This window comes from Scleropages formosus, chromosome 1 (assembly GCF_900964775.1).
Source record: "Scleropages formosus chromosome 1, fSclFor1.1, whole genome shotgun sequence".
NCBI classification, from domain to species: domain Eukaryota; kingdom Metazoa; phylum Chordata; class Actinopteri; order Osteoglossiformes; family Osteoglossidae; genus Scleropages; species Scleropages formosus.
The window spans coordinates 2445319-2461216 of record NC_041806.1 but is presented as its reverse complement, the minus strand read 5'-3'; the positions used below and the strand labels follow the sequence as shown (position 1 = coordinate 2461216).

The following is a 15898-nucleotide window of genomic DNA, read 5'->3' as shown; positions in this document are numbered from 1 at the left end:
CGACTGGAAACACCCTCAGCTTTTTTCCGCGTCCCGCAATAAACTTTACCCCCTTTCACGCATCATGTCGAGTAAAACGCTCAGATTTTTTCGCTGCTGAGAGAAGGACGTTTCACTTTTTCCCCCCGGAATAAAAAGACCTGAATTGTTTCAGTGTTGTTCACTGTCGCGAGTATAAATTTAAATAAGGAGTTTATTGACACATTTTCATATTGGCCACGAGGGTTGGAGCCCAATTCCAACTCTGCCGGGTTATGTTTCTCTACAAACACACACACACACACACATTTTCAGAACCGCTCGTCCCACATGGGGTCACGGGGAACCGGAGCCTACCCGGGAACACAGGGGCGTAAGGCCAGAGGGGGAGGGAACACACCCAGGACGGGACGCCAGTCCGTCACAAGGCACCCCAAGCGGGACTTGAACCCCAGACCCACCGGACAGCAGGACTGTGGGCCAACCCACTGCGCCACCGCACCCCCCTATTCTACAAACACATTTATAGCATTAAACTGCACTACTTACTGGTTTTTTACCCGTTTATACAGCTAGGTAATTTTACCCGAGTCATTTATTGTACCACTACCTTGCTCAAGGGGACAACTAGAGGTGGGATTCGAACCTGTGACCTTCCAGCCCAAAGGCTGCACCTAAAGATGAGAGATTTGCTCAGACAGTTAGAAAAATTAATTCCGTTGTTTAAATACTGCATTAAAATATGATCACAAGCAAATGTGAATTGAAAAAAAAAAAGCACATTTTATTTATTATTGATTTTTTTTTTCACAATCGTAAAACCTGTGAGGTGTTCATTTTCCAGAGCCCTGTTTTAAAGTGTCCTCTGGCCTACATGCAGTGTCCTGTATTTTGTCACAATGGAATGAAACGTTTCCTTTTACTGAGCTCACACTTTCGCCCAAGGCGCCGCACGACGTCGAGATTTTACTTTTTTTTTTTTTTTACTGTAAACAGTACAGTTCAAGAGCAAAAATGAGGCCGGAAGCTATTTTCATGTACGGATGTGTTTTTGGAGGCCCGCAGATACACGAGTCGAGCTCCCAAAACAGTGCCAACAGCATTTTATTGCGCACCGTGTGTGCGTGTGACCTTTTGGGGTTAAATCACACTTGGTGTGTGCGTGCCAACTTCACACCTTCGCTCGCAGCTGCGACCCGATTGGTCGACACAAGCGGCTCACAGTCCACTCTTAAGATGCTGTTCTAGAACATTCTAGAAGGGGGGCTTCAGATTCTCCCCGTTAGGTCAACACAGCTGGAAAAGAAAGGTGTGAATACCTCACACTGGGTGTATTGTACCACGGTCACCCCCGCCCCCAGCCCAGAGAAACACCTACCAAGTGTTTCAAATGCGAACTGCACACAGTTCAAAGATTCAGTAAAAAAGAAAAAAGAAAAAAAAAAACATCCGTCACTTATCTGACACCTCCACCAAAGCACATTGAGCTCATTTACCAATTTACGCAGCAGGGTACTTTTTACCGTGGAACATTTTCAGGTGAGTCTTGACCAATGGTACTCCAGCAGGAGGTGGGATTTGAACCTGCAACACTCAGATCCTGGTGTCCCCTCCCTACACTGTAATGCACGAGTGGCCATAAGGGTGTGGTGTTTGTTTCATCTAATTTATTTGTTTAACCCTCATTTACCTCGTTAGATTTGTGCACTAAGCTACTTACACTGATATACCCATTTGTCCAGCTGGGTGGATTTTACCCTGATCAAGGGTAGTACAGCAGGAGATGGGATTCCAGCCTGGGTCCTTTAAGTATAAGGAAGCAGTTGTAACCGCTGCGCCCCCTGCTGCCCGTGTTCATATGATTGCAGAGGAACAGAGTAAAAGATGGTCCAGTTGCTGTCGACCTGTCGCCGCTGCAGCTGGAGAGCAGATCTGTATTTTTTTTTTTATCTCCCCCCCACTTGCTGCTCTCCTCGACGTTTGCGGTCGAGATGAGTGGCCTTCCTTCCGGAGCTTCCTGGGTGACCTCTGATGAGCCGACATTTACCGCGCCCCCGCAGGACGCCCTTTTGGTGCTCTCATTTGGTGAGCGGCGTGGGGCCGGGGGATCGAAGCGCCCCTCCCACCTCCGGCGCCAAAAGGTAGGGCGTTCAAGACCGCAAACGGTCGTACGACCAGAGTTAGCGCTCGTCACGCTGCATCGTCGCATCTCCTGGGCTGAGCGGCCTGTTCTCAAACGGGTCCTGTTACAAGAACACACGCGCGCAAAGTGTGTGTCACTCTTCAAGGAACGGCCCCGCTGTTACTCAGGAAGGTGTGGTACGGAGTGCCGTACTAATAATAATAATTACAGGGACTAATAATTAATATAATAAATATATATATAAAATATACGTCTATACATAATAATTATTATTAGCATAGCTGGTGCCTTTACAACACTCCTCAGTAACAGATTACATTTACATTACAGTACAGAAAGACAGAGTGATTACACCGATTTACCCACTTGTACAGCAGGGTCATTTTACAGGCAAGTACCTTGATGAAAGGTACCAGAGCAAGAGGGGGATTTGAACCCAACTCCTTCAAGGACAGGGCTGCGCCTCTAACCACGAAGTACCACACTTGGACTTGGGGAATAAACCGAGGTGTCGGTTGAAGGTCAAAGGTCAGCACGAGGCCCACCATTTGAACCCCACGTCCCATAGCGGTACCCTTGAAAACACTTAGATGATAAAAGATACAAATGACATCACGCAATTATTAGTGACGTGGCTTTTATTATTATTATTATTATTATTTACTAATGGTCGTCTCCTTCGCAATGGGGACAAAACCAAGTCCATTCGATGTTTGTGCAACGCAGCTGAAAAAACAAAGCGAGTCGGGAGAAGTTCCGTAAACAGGGAGCCGAGTTTACAAATGTATAAACAAACAAACATACATATTACATTTATTTATATACTTAAACATTTGCTTGGAAATTTGACAACTCAGAGGAGGGACTACAGTCACTGTCCCTTTACGTGAAAGTTAAACAAAGCCTTTTAGCCCTTGGAAGTTAACAATCGGGGAGGGGGGGTAGGTATCCGTCGCAAACTGTTTTAGCATTTAGTGATGTCACTTCCTCTTTGATGGATGGTCATGTGACTGACACGATGAGACACTTCCTGTCGTCGAGCGAGAAAATGACGACTGAACCGACCGCATCGGGGATGTTTGGGATCTTTTACACGCAGATGTCTGCGGACTCATTGCGCTGCTCCAAAGCATGGTAACCCTTGTGTACCTCGGTTTTACCATGAAACGGTTACTCAATGAGCATCAGTGTCCCTCACGTGACCTACTGGTGTGTAGTGACCAACTCCATGTGTTGCTTTAGAGGAAACTGTGTGTGTAGAAGAAAGACACACGTGGTGCCGGTGCAAAAATGAGCGAAGCCCAAGTTACACTGGTTAACCCAAGTTGGAAAGTAGAGTAGGGGTGTAAATCGTAGTAATTTATTCATTTTATACCTTTAAGATTTAATAAGCTTATGTTAATATTTCATTCAAGATTAATGAGCATCCCTTCAGGGGTCACATACTTTCAAGCAGCACTGTAGCTGTAATTGGGTGTATTTACGATTGTTTGTTAATTTATTGAGTAAAAACAAAGTAACTTTTACCGGGAGCTCTGAAACTATGAGGGGTGAAGAATTACGCAACATGACATTCCTTGGGCACTTTGCTTCCTAGGACCGAACGCCGACGTCGTCCTTTCGGCCCCTGAAGGGAACGGTTCATCTCATCACGTTCGGCACAGGGCTCCAGCATAGGGGCAAAGCTTACCACGGTAAGCACGGCGACGTGAGGAAGCGAGAGAAATGGGGTGACAAAGAGGTTTGACGCAAAGCCCACGCGCGCGCACAACTCGGCCACCGCTGCTCAAGGGAACAAAGGCATTCTCGAGGTCAATTTGCGGTCTTGTCCCGTCCCTGAACCGCGACCCCACGCGAACGACCGCTCCGTCTGCGCGGGAACCAGCCTCGTCTCCAAAGTTCTCACGCTCCCCATAAATTAACAGCTTCACAGTTTAGCGTGTGCGTATCGACGGCATTAAACAGCGGAACGGGGTACAATCAGAAGCCATATTCACGTTGACCGTGCGTAACACACACACACACACACACACACACACACACAATCCTTGTGACACAATAATAAAATGGTACACAGCACATCCACACACTGCTTTAAAAAAAAAAAAAAGACGACCACATAAGAACACCTTTCTTCTCCTTTCTAACGTCGGTCCTCTTTCCACCTCTCAAGTATTTCACGATGCTCCTAAATAAATAGTAAATATATGTAAACACTACGATACTACAGTGGACAAAGCAGCGCTACGCTCTTGATCATTTTAACAGTAATGAAGAAAAACACCAAGTTATGGCAATTCTCCGTTCCTCGCTCTCGGAAGCGAACCGCACCGCATCCTGACCTTTGACCTCTCGCCCTTTGTCTACGGCGGACCTGCTGGAGGAGAACAAGGAAGCACGCAGGCTCACGTTCAGAACTTCCAAGTTATGAATTTCCAGAAAACGTTCTCCCTGCCGATGCGTGTTGCCGCTAATCGCGTTCCCCGCTCGTTTTCCTGCAAACCCTGCCTGCAGCGGAGCGCACGCGACCTGAGTTCACCCTACAAGTCGACGTGCGGCAGTAAAACACAGCCACGCCGAACAGGGCTGCGGGTCCGCTTCAATTCAACTCGCTTCCACCGCGTTCGCAGCTCGTGTCTGGTGTCCCTCAGTGTCAGCTGGTAACAAAAACGGCAACGCGCACGTTTATGGTCCACAATCAGCACTGAATAGGGGACTGTGGAGAGAACATGGAGTTTTTACTTTATGTCATGTTAAACTTGTTAACTTAAAAACTTCACTTACTTCTAATTTACTACATCGAGCTCTGTTTCCTGCAGAATCCTCAGCCATGAATAAATAAGCCTGCATTATTAAAATTTTATTGATCATGACTGAGGAGGTAAAACTAACTCTGGAGTTATGAACGAAACGAGTTATGAACAGACTTCCAGTCCCAGCTGTTTTGCAAGTCGAGGAGTCGGCGTACGTCACACTCCGAAGGTGCTTTCATACACGTTATTCTAGAAATCACTAATTTTTCCAATTTAAAATGTTAATAATAGTAGCGAGTGCTCTCACACACACACACACACACACACACACACACACACACACACACACACAGTCTGCTCCTTAACGCACAGAGAGCTCTCTTCCCGTCCCCCGCGACGGTCACATGCGTCCATGAGGAGAGGACGGTCACCCACAGCGACTCCAGGACGCCTCTGGGGTCATGGGGGAAGTTTGGTTGAAAAGGGGAACGATCAGTTCTTTTATGATTACTTTTACAAGAGCCCACGTGGTCTGAGCTTATTAACCCCTCCCGACCTGGAGGGACGCACGTATCATCCAGGAGGGGAGAAGAGTGGGGTCGGAGCGACGGGAACGCCGGACCTAGGGGCGTTCGTCCGTACAGGGAGTCACGGTGTCGGGTCCCACTGTGGCCCCCCTACTGCGCCGCCTGGGCCGTGTTCTGGGTCTTCTCCTCCTCGCGCAGCTTCATGGCCTCGATCACCGCCATCTCCTTGGCCTCCTTCATCTGGTTCCGGGCCTCAAACTGCAGCCTGGGACACGGTTGGTGGAGGGGGGGGGGGGGGGGTTATTCATCGCAACCCTGTGCATCACACCAGTTGACAGTACAGTCTGTAGCTACAGCTATTTTACATTTATTATCCACTAACACAGCAGGGTAATGTTTACTGTTACAGTTCAGGGTAACTGCAGCAGGAGGGGGGATTCGAACCTGGAACCTCAGAATCGGAAGGTTGCAGCTCTAACCACTGCCTTACACACGAGCCACTGAGCAGAACCCCCAGCAACCTTCGGTGCGATGTCCTTAACCGCGATGCCCCCTGCTGTTGAGGCGCCTCCGACACACCAACCTGTTCTGGATGATTCTCTGCACGATGTCGTCCGTGGAGAGGCCGTTCCCGCTGTCCACCGTGCGGAAGATCCCTCTCTTCTTGGGCTCCTGTGTGTGGAGTCGGGGAGGGGGGAGGGGGAAGGGCACCCGCCACTCTCAGCAAATTACAGCCGCACGGCCGAGGCTCACGATGCAAGTTGCCGGTTGTCGGTACTCACGGCGTACGGGTCCGAGCCGTCCTTGTCCAGCAGCACCTCCGTCTTCCCGTGGCACACCAGGTCCACCTGGGGGGGCGGGGGGAGGGGGTCACACCAGAACCCGTAACCCTAAACCATAACCTGCTCACTAGGTTTAAGTGACCGTGTGTGAGACTTTAAAACCGTCCTGTTTAAATCGCAGTAGAGCCAAAAACACCGAGCTGTGATTGGTCGATCGAGACACCGTGTGACATGGGTGCAACGTGGTGAATAGGGTGAAGGCTCCAACACCTTTCAGGGGACAGACTTTGTCTCAGTGAGTCTATCGTGGGCAGAAGCGCACACACACACACACACACACACACACACACCCCCAAACAGCTTTACCCAACACGGTGGACAATAGGTGTGGTGTTCTGCTAAGTCCTCGTACCTTGAAATGATCCAGCAGGTCGCCCCCGACAGCGTAGGGAGCCCCGATCACCACCTCCGAGACGTACTGCTCGCAGGGGGGGAGAGAAAGAGTATGAGTGAGAGAGAGCGTGTGTGTGTGTGAGGCAGTCACGTGGATTCGCACCTTCGGATGTCAGTGTTTATCGCCTCAACAGATCAGCTTTTCAAAGTTGCCCCTCAGCCACGGGAGACGCGGCACAAAGGACCGCACTGTTCTCAGCCCCCGCGCCCCCCCCCACTGCACCCAACGTGAGTGCCAGGGCCGGAGGGGACAGCGCTGTGTTCTCTGCCCTTTGTTCCGGCACATTCCGCTCCGGAGCCCATCCAGCGGGGTTTAACGGCTCTGGAATACCTGACCACGTGAGGGAATGGAATGTGTGTGCATGTGTGTGTGTGTGTGTGCGCGTGCCACTCACCCTGCAGGCCAGCACACTCAGGGTCCTCTCATGGATGTTCATGATGGGGTAGTTCTTCCCTTTGTAGCGGTTCACTTCCTGCAAAACAGAGGATATACAGAGCTGAGTGATGCGCGAACACACACACACGCACACAGTGTCAGCTCTCGTATGACATTCGTATCAGAAAAATCCCCACTGAGCAGCCTCCTCACTGGTACAACAGCAGGGTCCTTCCCTGAACTTGAACCCAAGGGCCCAGAGAGGTTCCTTAACCGCTACATCGGCTGCTGCCGGTATTCGGATATTTATCCCTGGAGTAAAACAGTGTACTTTTCCCCGTTTACTAGTTTACATCGACGGGGTAAAAGCCCAACCGACATGGATCAACGAGACTGGCAGCTGCGTCCGTGAGAAGCCTGTTCACGGAACGAGTACCAGGTGCGGCCAACCACCCCGCAACGGACTCACCTGGTCAAAGTGCAGCCCCACGATGACGTAAGGCTTCTCGGCCTGCTTGTACACGGTCTCCAGGAAGTCCACGTGGCCGATGTCTGAGAGGCTCGGGTGAAGGCATCGCACTTAGGGGTAATTCAGGGCAAACGAGCGTGCTCCCACAGAGGCCGACGCAAACTGAGCTACCGACACGCTTCCTGCTTCTTAGGGCCGATCGCACGGCTCCTCGCCCGCTGGACGAGCTCCACCTCCCAGCGGGCAGCCCGCAGACGCCTCAACTGGAGGAAGGATACGGAAGAGGTCGAAAGCCCCGGCCACGTAGATGATGGTGTCCCCCGGCTGAGGCTCCTTCCCCGACGCAAACTGGATGATCTTCTGGGACGTCTGGAGGAACTGCGAGACCCCCGTCCAGGGGCTGTGGCCTTGGGGACCCTGGTTGGGGACACGGGACCAGATGGGAGAACCTCAGTTACTTCATTACTATCTTTATTATCATCCTCGTTTATCATTTCACCACTTTTGACTTTGACGTGTCACATCACCTCCATTGTTCAAGAACCACGGTGGTGAACGTGGTACTAACCATATTTACTAGTCTGGAACATCCAAAATCAAGCAGGGCTCAACTCACCAGCACTTCCTTCTGTACGTCACAATGTACAAACGCACTCGCGCACCGTCGAGTTGGAAACGTTCGACGATAAGGATCCTTTTACCAGCATCTCAAGTATTTTCCGTCACTTAAATATTTCAGACCTGTTTTTACCCTCCAGGTCCATAGGTGGCAGTAAAGAGCAGCCACACGGAATAAATGTCGCACCACCTTAATTGAACTCCCTTCCACAGTGTCTACAGCTCACGTCCGCTGCTCCTGAGAGGCAGAAAGCGGAAGCAAACTTTCACAGCAGAGATGATTCCGCTGACCGTGGCGAGGAAACGGCGACGACGATGATGGTGGTGGGAAATAACGGTCAACGATCGAGACCATGCAAACACATCTTTATTTTCCGTTATTCTGAATGAATTTTAGTTTCCTGTAGCTTGAAGTTGGGAGATCATTATTATAAACTAAGGAACATCTGCACTACTAAGCTTTTATGGCTCACGTCAGGGGGCAAAGAGTTCAGTGTATGAGCATCACAGTGTGTGCGCTTCACTGATGCATGGATGAGTAACCCAGTGTAAGTAGTGTATCCAACAGTGTAAGTCACCGCAAGGTGTGCGGGCTGATAACACTACGTAGTGTTTATTGGAAGCCGCTTTGGAGAAAAGCGTCTGCTAAGTGAGTAAATGTAATGTAAAAAGTGTCTTTTGAGTTACGAACAAAGTGTTAGCAAGTCAAGGAGTCTGTACATTTGGATTCATCGGCACTCCAGAGCGTAAGATCACCTTCATTTAACTGAATTTCAAAGCACTTTTCCCCCCTTTTCATGGCATGACTAGTATAAACATGTGTATCTCCAGAGGAGGGGGGTGATGGGGGGACCAGGCCAGACTCATCCCAGTCTCGTTATGCCGGCCTGTGGCCGGAAGGTGGAATGACACCTGTTGTGTGGTAACTGCTCTCTGAGCTCCAGCACGAAACTTGTAGATGCAAAATAGGGAAAACTGCCACGATTTTAATTTCAGAGCCGGGGATCTTGGCCTCCTCGTGGCCCTAGACACCTGCGTTCCATAAACAAAATTCTTCATCTTTGTCATCATCAGCAGCACCGCCCCCCTGCGTGAACCACATCTGGGGATGGATGGAGCGAGTGCCCCAACCGCCCCCACTTTTAATTTTATTTGGGGGTAAAGATCACGTCTCAACCCTTCATGATCATGGACCTTGTGGAGGAAGTACTGTCCTGTGTCCTCAAGGGGGGTGCGAGTCCCCCCCTCTCAGCCGATGAGCTCATTCGCAGAGTGTGGAAAGAAGCAGAAACTGGGAGTCGGCGTCGACACCATCGGTGGCGCGGGGCACCGGAGCTGTTGCCTGCGGAGCGGGGGGTGGGTGAAGGTAACGCCATGGCTACATTACCTTCCCAAAGTTGTCCGTGTGCTGCTGGTAGCCAGAATGGTCCTGGGAAAAGAATGAGAGGAGTCATAAGGGGATGGAACTGGTGCTACGCCACGGCCTGCGCTGGGGATCGGAGCCCAGAAGCCAACAGAACGACGCAGGTCCGTAACCAGCTCGAGGTTTTTACGCAAAGCTTCTTACGCTGATTTACTTAGGAATCCACTTGGGCGGATTTAAAATTTCACTTTAAATTGGGTACAGTTTGTTCTGCTGTACGTCTACGTGTGTTACCGTCACATTCTTCCTGCTGGGTTAACTAACTGACATTTATTCCTTTACCTTATTTACTCACTTTTTCCCCCTCTAAAGTGGCCTAAACTGTTAAGCTACTTACACTGATGGAACCTGTTTATAGAGCTGGGTCATTTTTACTGCACCATTTCAGGGTAAATACTTTGATTGAGGGTAGTAGAGCAGGAGAGGGGACTGGAACCTGCCACCTTCGAGCCCGAAGGCAGAAGAATTGGAATGTAAAGCATGTACACGTTTGTTCGTTCACGCGAAGAGCGGTTTGCAGAACCTAAAGGAGGTGTGGTCCATGTTCCAGCGCTGACAGGATTGCAGGGTGTGATCTCTCCCTCCCTCTCTCTCTCTCTCTCTCACACACACACACACACACACACACACACACACACCCCTGCCGGAAAGGAAGGAAACGCAGCACTTTGTTGAAACACCCACTGGAGATACCGCGGTACGGCCCATTTACGTCAACGCTGGTGGAGAAGTTTCCAACGTGACGTTGCTGGATTGAGGAATTCAATGGGTGGCGCAGCCGTTAGAACTGTCAGCTTCAAGGATCTGGGTTCCGAACCTACCCCTGCTGCAGTACCCTTAACTGTTACAGTGAAAACTACCCAGGTGCATAAAACAGCGTAAACAGCTTAACCCGAGAAGAGACTTGAGAAAAAAAAAAAAGTGCCGGAGAAATAACAGCTGCTAGAGCAGAGGTGAGTTACTGATCTTGGGACCCAAAGGTTACAAGTTCAAATCCCACCTCCAGCTGTAGTACCCTTCAGTAAGGTACTTACCCTAAATAGCGCCAGTAAAAATGACCCAACTGTATAAATGGGTAAATACTGAATATTCCCTAATTAAGGCCCCCGGGGGCGTTAAATACAGATCAAAAATCGGTCCTCGGTTTTGGTTCTGTACGGCAACATATTCCCAAATCACTTTATTAGAGCATGTATGGTAAAAGTCTTATCATTTCTGTGATGCCTGAAGCCTAAGTCGTTGAAACTTGCACGCGCTTGCTAGAATTTAAGTAAATAAAGGAATCCCGGGCACGTATAACAGCAGAAATTATACGCGAATCGTTTAAGAGGCGCGGCATTACGTCGGCGCTCGATGGCTCCGGAGACCATTTATTCCTGCGGTCGGACGAAGAACAAGAGGACTCCGAGTTCGAAGGGTTTTCTCGGGACGATGTTGACGTTGGGCAGCAGGTGTTAGAAAACGCGGTGGCGGCAAACGGGGTCATTTTGTCGGAACACGGCGATATCGACAGCGGTTGCGAGGACGTGCGTTCCGATTATGAATGACAGCCCCGGGTATTGAACTGTATATCCATGTATTCAGTTAATTTTGAAGAATGGTCTTTGAAAGTTTGACGGACTTTCAAAAAGTTTTAAAGTTTAAATGCGCCTTCACTTATACGGATACAATAAAACAGCGACGGACTTCATCATAACGGGTAAGTGATCTCCCCCCCCCTCCCAAAAATAGCCAGGGGGGCATTAAATATGATTGGGGTGTTAATAAGGGAATATTCGGTAATTATAAATAAGCGGCTTTGGAGCAAAGTGTCAGATAAGTACGTAACAGAAACGGCAGCACATCTCGTCCGTCTCGTCCTCCGTCGCCGGGCACCTTGCGTACGTGACCCAAATCCCGTGAGCTCGAGCATCCGACGTAATCTGGACGCGTGAGCCCAGCCACACGGGATGTCCCAGGTCTTGCTGCGGCCTCGTTTCAATACACAACTGGTGCTCTTAACATGTGCGTTTCGGTCAAAAAGCTCTTTTTGTGCGAAGCGGGGAAAATCTAATGCTTCTCTCCTTTGAAAAAGATTTTCAGCAATTTACCCATTTATACAGCTGGGTAATTTTACTGTACTCATTTAGGTCAAGTACCTCAATCAACAGAAGTACAGCAGGAGGTGGAATTCAAACCATGGTTCAACTGTAACCGCTGCGCCACCTACTGGCCCATATGGAAATAGAAAGAAGCACAAGTCCATAGCTGTGATAAATCAATGCGTTGCAGCGGAGAGCACACGGAGGTCTGGCCTGTAGGGCAAATTGAAGCAAAGCCCAGAATGGACGGACGGACGGACGGACGGACACACACACACACACACACACACACCACTCACGATGTTGCTGTGGTGGGCCTTGGTCATCAGCAGCATGCGGCCCACGAGGTCCGTGGTGGAGACGCCCTGCGTCCGTCTGCACTCCCTGAAACACAGCGAGGGTCTGAGCGAAAGGGTTCGAGGCCCCGGGCAAAGCTTGGCGCTGTCCAAAGGAAAAAAAAATTTAAATTAAAAAGCGCCGGACCCCAGACGCTCCGAAACGTGGCGCCGTACCTGTATCTCCCGGACTTCTTCACCTCCTCGTACGTGTCTTTGCCATCTACGGTGAGCGTGATGTCATCTGCAACGGACACAACGTCCGGCGTCACGACACAGAGGAAGCGCTACGGCGTAACGAAACGCGCAACGACGGCTGATAGGCGAGTGTCGTGAGCGGGAGGTGGGAGGGTCGGGGCCCGCTCAGGACACCCGAGAAGGACTCAAAGCCCAGCAGGAGGACTGGTGTCGGTTCACAACTTTGAGCACTGTATCTAGTAGTGTAACCCGTTACCATAGTAACACTGCATCAAAGAACTAATTCTGAGTAAAGTTCCTTTTCCGAAATGTTCGACCAACAATAGGGAAGAGAGTCGGTGAGTAGGGCCGTTGCCCTTGGTAAGGAAAAAGGTTGTGAACCCCGAGGAACCTTGGCATGCAGGACGTTGGATTAATTTTAGTCCCGATACTTTTCAGAAATTAGCGCACGCTGGTACACCTAACAGGACACCCCCCCCCCCACATACAGGTTACATCGGGTCACCTGGGGAAGGATTCGGCAGCTGCGAGAGCCAAGCGGAAGTCACTCTAATCGAGACCTGAACCTACAACCTTGCGGTCGCCGCTTCGGGCGCCTCTCGAGTGCTAGGCTCCCCGTTCCCCCAAAGCGAGAGCGAGCACCCCCGCTTCCCTCACCCCCGTGGACGCAGAAGTCGCAGTTGTACTTGTCGAGGGTCTCCAGCGCGGTGACGTAAGGCGCCCCCTCCACGATCTCGTCCACCCACTTGATGGCGCGGACCATCTTGTAGCGCTCGTCCTGCGTGAACACGGGGGGTCCCTTGTGCCTCGCGATCTCCTCTGACATGGGGGAGGGGCGACACGGAGGGTCACTGTCAACGGCGCAAGACTGAGCCAGCGGGGGGCGCAGTGCTTACGGCTTCTGCCTTTGGACTCAAAGAACACGGGTTCGAATCCTCCTCTTACCCTCCACTAACACAGTAAAAATACCCCAGCTGTACAAATCAGTGCAAATCATTCAAAATGACGAGCTGCTATAGAGAAAAGTGTTGGAAAAATTAACAAATATAAATGTGTGGCTGAGTTAGAGAGGCTTTACCACGGTACACACTCACCATCGGTGTGGACCCCCACAACGAGGTAGTCGCCCATGGCCTTGGCCTGCCGCAGCTGGTTCGAGTGGCCGTAATGGACCATGTCGTAGCTGGAAAACACAAGGCTGGTGAACGGCACGGGGGAGGAACACAGAGAACCTTCTAGAAACACAAACCCCACCAGTTTCACTAGCCAGAATTACCACACACATCTTCAGCTCAGGACCAACCACCTGTCTGGAACATAGTGTAGCACCCCTCTAGGGGGCACATGTGATCACAACCTTGGGGAGGGGCTGTGTAAGTGACACCTTGGCAGTCAGCGGCTGCATTCCTGTATCCGAGGCAACGAGGCTCTTTCTGGAACCTCTGAGGGCCCCCCTTCGGCTGTTCCAAGTACCGGCCGTCTGGGACCGAGGCCAAAGTCCAGTGCCCCATCCCCGCCCCGCCCGCCTCCAAGCGACGAGTGTCAGCACCTCGTGACGGGGCAGACACGACCCCTCCGAAGCGCGGCCTCCGATTGGCTGGGACATGGCGACAACAAGAGCACAGCGGAGCGACGACCCGCTGCCGGGTTACGTAACCGCTGTATGTTTGGAGAGCTGCATCGTGCACAAGTGTCCCCCTCAGAGACCACATCCCAATACTGCAGAGGGACACGGGGTATCGAACCCAGCACCTCTCGGTCGGCTACTCGGCGCGAAAGACAAAAAGGCAACTTGTCAAACTCAAATCTTAAAAGCCCAGTAGGCGTGTGTGCGAGTGGGGTTACCTGGCAGACAGGGCGATGCAGGAGGTGACGGGCAGTTAAGCTACAATTTGAACCCGGGACTCCGGGAGCTCAGCCATCGGGTCAGAGGGACGGGGGGGTGCAGACTGACCGCAATCAGTGCCACTGCCCCTAATCAACTCAGCAAGGGCCCTTTAAAGGGTAAAGGGGTGGGGATTCATTGAGTCACCTTGTAAACAGGTGATAAATAATGGCGAGTAGTAATAATAATAATAATGATGATGATGACGATATTAATATGGGACTGAAGAGACAGTGAGGGGGACCAGGTTGTAGAAAGGAATGCGCTGTGTGGTCAAGACTCCAAACAGACTCCTTGCAGTGATGGGGGGGGGGGGGGGGGGGGGGGGGGGCACCGCCAGGTCTGTTTCGGCGACCGTCACCTTTGAGGCCCTGCTCTCGTACCCGTGACCCTCTCGCCGGTGCCGAAACCAAAGAGCGAAGCCGGGGGCTGATCCTCCTGCCAGCGATTACGTATCGAAAGAGCCTGTCGCCCAATGCGGGACCACCGGTTGGGGGAAGGGGGCACTGAAACGGGAAACACCCTCCCCTCCCCAGCAGTTCAACTCGCATGTCGCATCATAGTGCCAACGCTGGAGTCGAACCCGACACCACGGTGCAGAAAACAGGATTCCTCTCAGTTTCTAAATCGATGCAGAGTATCGGGTTGCCAGCTTGGAGGAAATCTCCCATTCAGGAGGAGTTTCCAGCAAACCTCAGGGTGGGAACCGGGGGGGGGGGTTGTTCCGAGAATCGCCGGCAACTGAGCACCGTTCCACTGGGACCTCCCTCACCACGAGCCAATCAGACTGGGTGATCGACCCAACACAACCGGCAACCCGGGGGAGAGGGACTCACCACTCGAACTGACACACGCCAGGTCCTAACGGTGCGTCCACGCTCTGCAGGACAGGGGTTCGGAACCCATTGGGCTCCACCACCGCCGTCGCGCCTCTAACCGGGCCGTATTAACTGGAGTACGAGCGCACATGACTATGTTCCCTGGAGCAACTACAACTGGGCGCTCCCTCTCTCTCTCTCTCTCTCTCTCACAAGCAGCCCGAGACACAAACAAATACTCTAGTCTAACTACAGTTCTTTTTGTTAGACAACTTCACACCATTTAACCTATTCATACAACCGGTTGAGGCACCCGGTCGAGGATCATGCAGGTCCACCAGGAGTTGGACTCGAACCAACAACCACGTGCCAGAACCAGTCCTCCTGTGTCCTCACACAGTCATTCATTTCTAAAGTTATCAGGATACGCCGTACGGCTCCACCAAATCAAATGTACTAATGATCATGCACAGGTGGTGAGCGCAGGCGCCTACATCAGATGGACGCGGGCTTCGAACCAATCAATGACCTGCCGACAGGGAGATCGCGCCCGTACCGGACGTGCCAGCGTGAGGGTCATGCGCGCGGTGGGTGTCGCACTCACCATCCGTCGCACCACACGCGCACGACGCGCCTCCTCTTCTCCGGGCTGCACACGCCGCCAGTCCCCGCGACTCCGCTTCCGGAACTTCCAGCTGCCGGCTCTCCCGACGCGTGGTGTCCGTTCTTAATCATCGCTCTCGCCGCTCTGCACACAACCACGCGGCCTCTTCAAGCGCTTAGTCGAGTCTCGGGGTCACCGACACACCTCCGCCTGCTCTTCCACAAAGTGACGTTCCGCCGGTGCGAGACAGCGCCTACTTTCCCAGGAAAATTACATCACGTCCCCTCTTGTCGGCGAAGGAGGAACACTTCCGGGTCAGCGCCATTTTGTTGCGGAAGTTTTGTGATCCGAGTCACGTGATCGGTCGTTTTCGCGCGACGGAAGTGCTTTCATTTTCGCAGCGATAGTTTAGTATTGGCTCGTTTAGCTCGTTCTAAATAAGAACGCAAGGAAT

General features: G+C 51.6%; 2 protein-coding genes across 3 annotated transcripts in view; both read right to left on the bottom strand.

Moving 5' to 3' along the window:
• LOC108930258 (zinc finger protein 420-like) overlaps positions 1–15898 on the bottom strand; it is a 1123701-nt gene that overhangs the window by 893055 nt on the left and 214748 nt on the right. The window lies entirely within an intron of this gene.
• Positions 3630–15752, bottom strand: LOC108930278 (ethanolamine-phosphate cytidylyltransferase-like). 2 transcript variants are annotated; one of them, XM_018745464.2, is made up of 13 exons: positions 15445–15752; positions 13232–13320; positions 12795–12956; positions 12117–12183; positions 11904–12045; positions 9488–9529; positions 7761–7899; positions 7483–7565; positions 7033–7110; positions 6597–6662; positions 6185–6250; positions 5986–6074; positions 3630–5667 (listed from the first exon to the last, which is right to left on the bottom strand). In XM_018745464.2, the coding sequence occupies exons 1-13, from the start codon at positions 15573–15575 to the stop codon at positions 5553–5555; spliced, it is 1269 nt and encodes a 422-aa protein (XP_018600980.2). In that variant the 5' UTR covers positions 15576–15752; the 3' UTR covers positions 3630–5552. The 2 variants fall into 2 exon arrangements, with proteins under 2 accessions (XP_018600980.2, XP_018600981.2); XM_018745465.2 differs by having other exon boundaries at positions 11904–11988; positions 15445–15750.

What these genes read in the sequence shown, in the direction of transcription:
- LOC108930278 (XM_018745464.2), bottom strand. Translation starts at nt 15,575, where the DNA reads ATGATTAAGAACGGACACCACGCGTCGGGAGAGCCGGCAGCTGGAAGT. An exon ending in ACCTGCTGGATCATTTCAAG is followed by an intron (nt 6,251 to 6,596) that starts GTACGAGGACTT and finishes CCGCCCCCCCAG; the next exon opens with GTGGACCTGGTGTGCCACGG. An exon ending in CAGAGAATCATCCAGAACAG is followed by an intron (nt 5,668 to 5,985) that starts GTTGGTGTGTCG and finishes ACCGTGTCCCAG; the next exon opens with GCTGCAGTTTGAGGCCCGGA.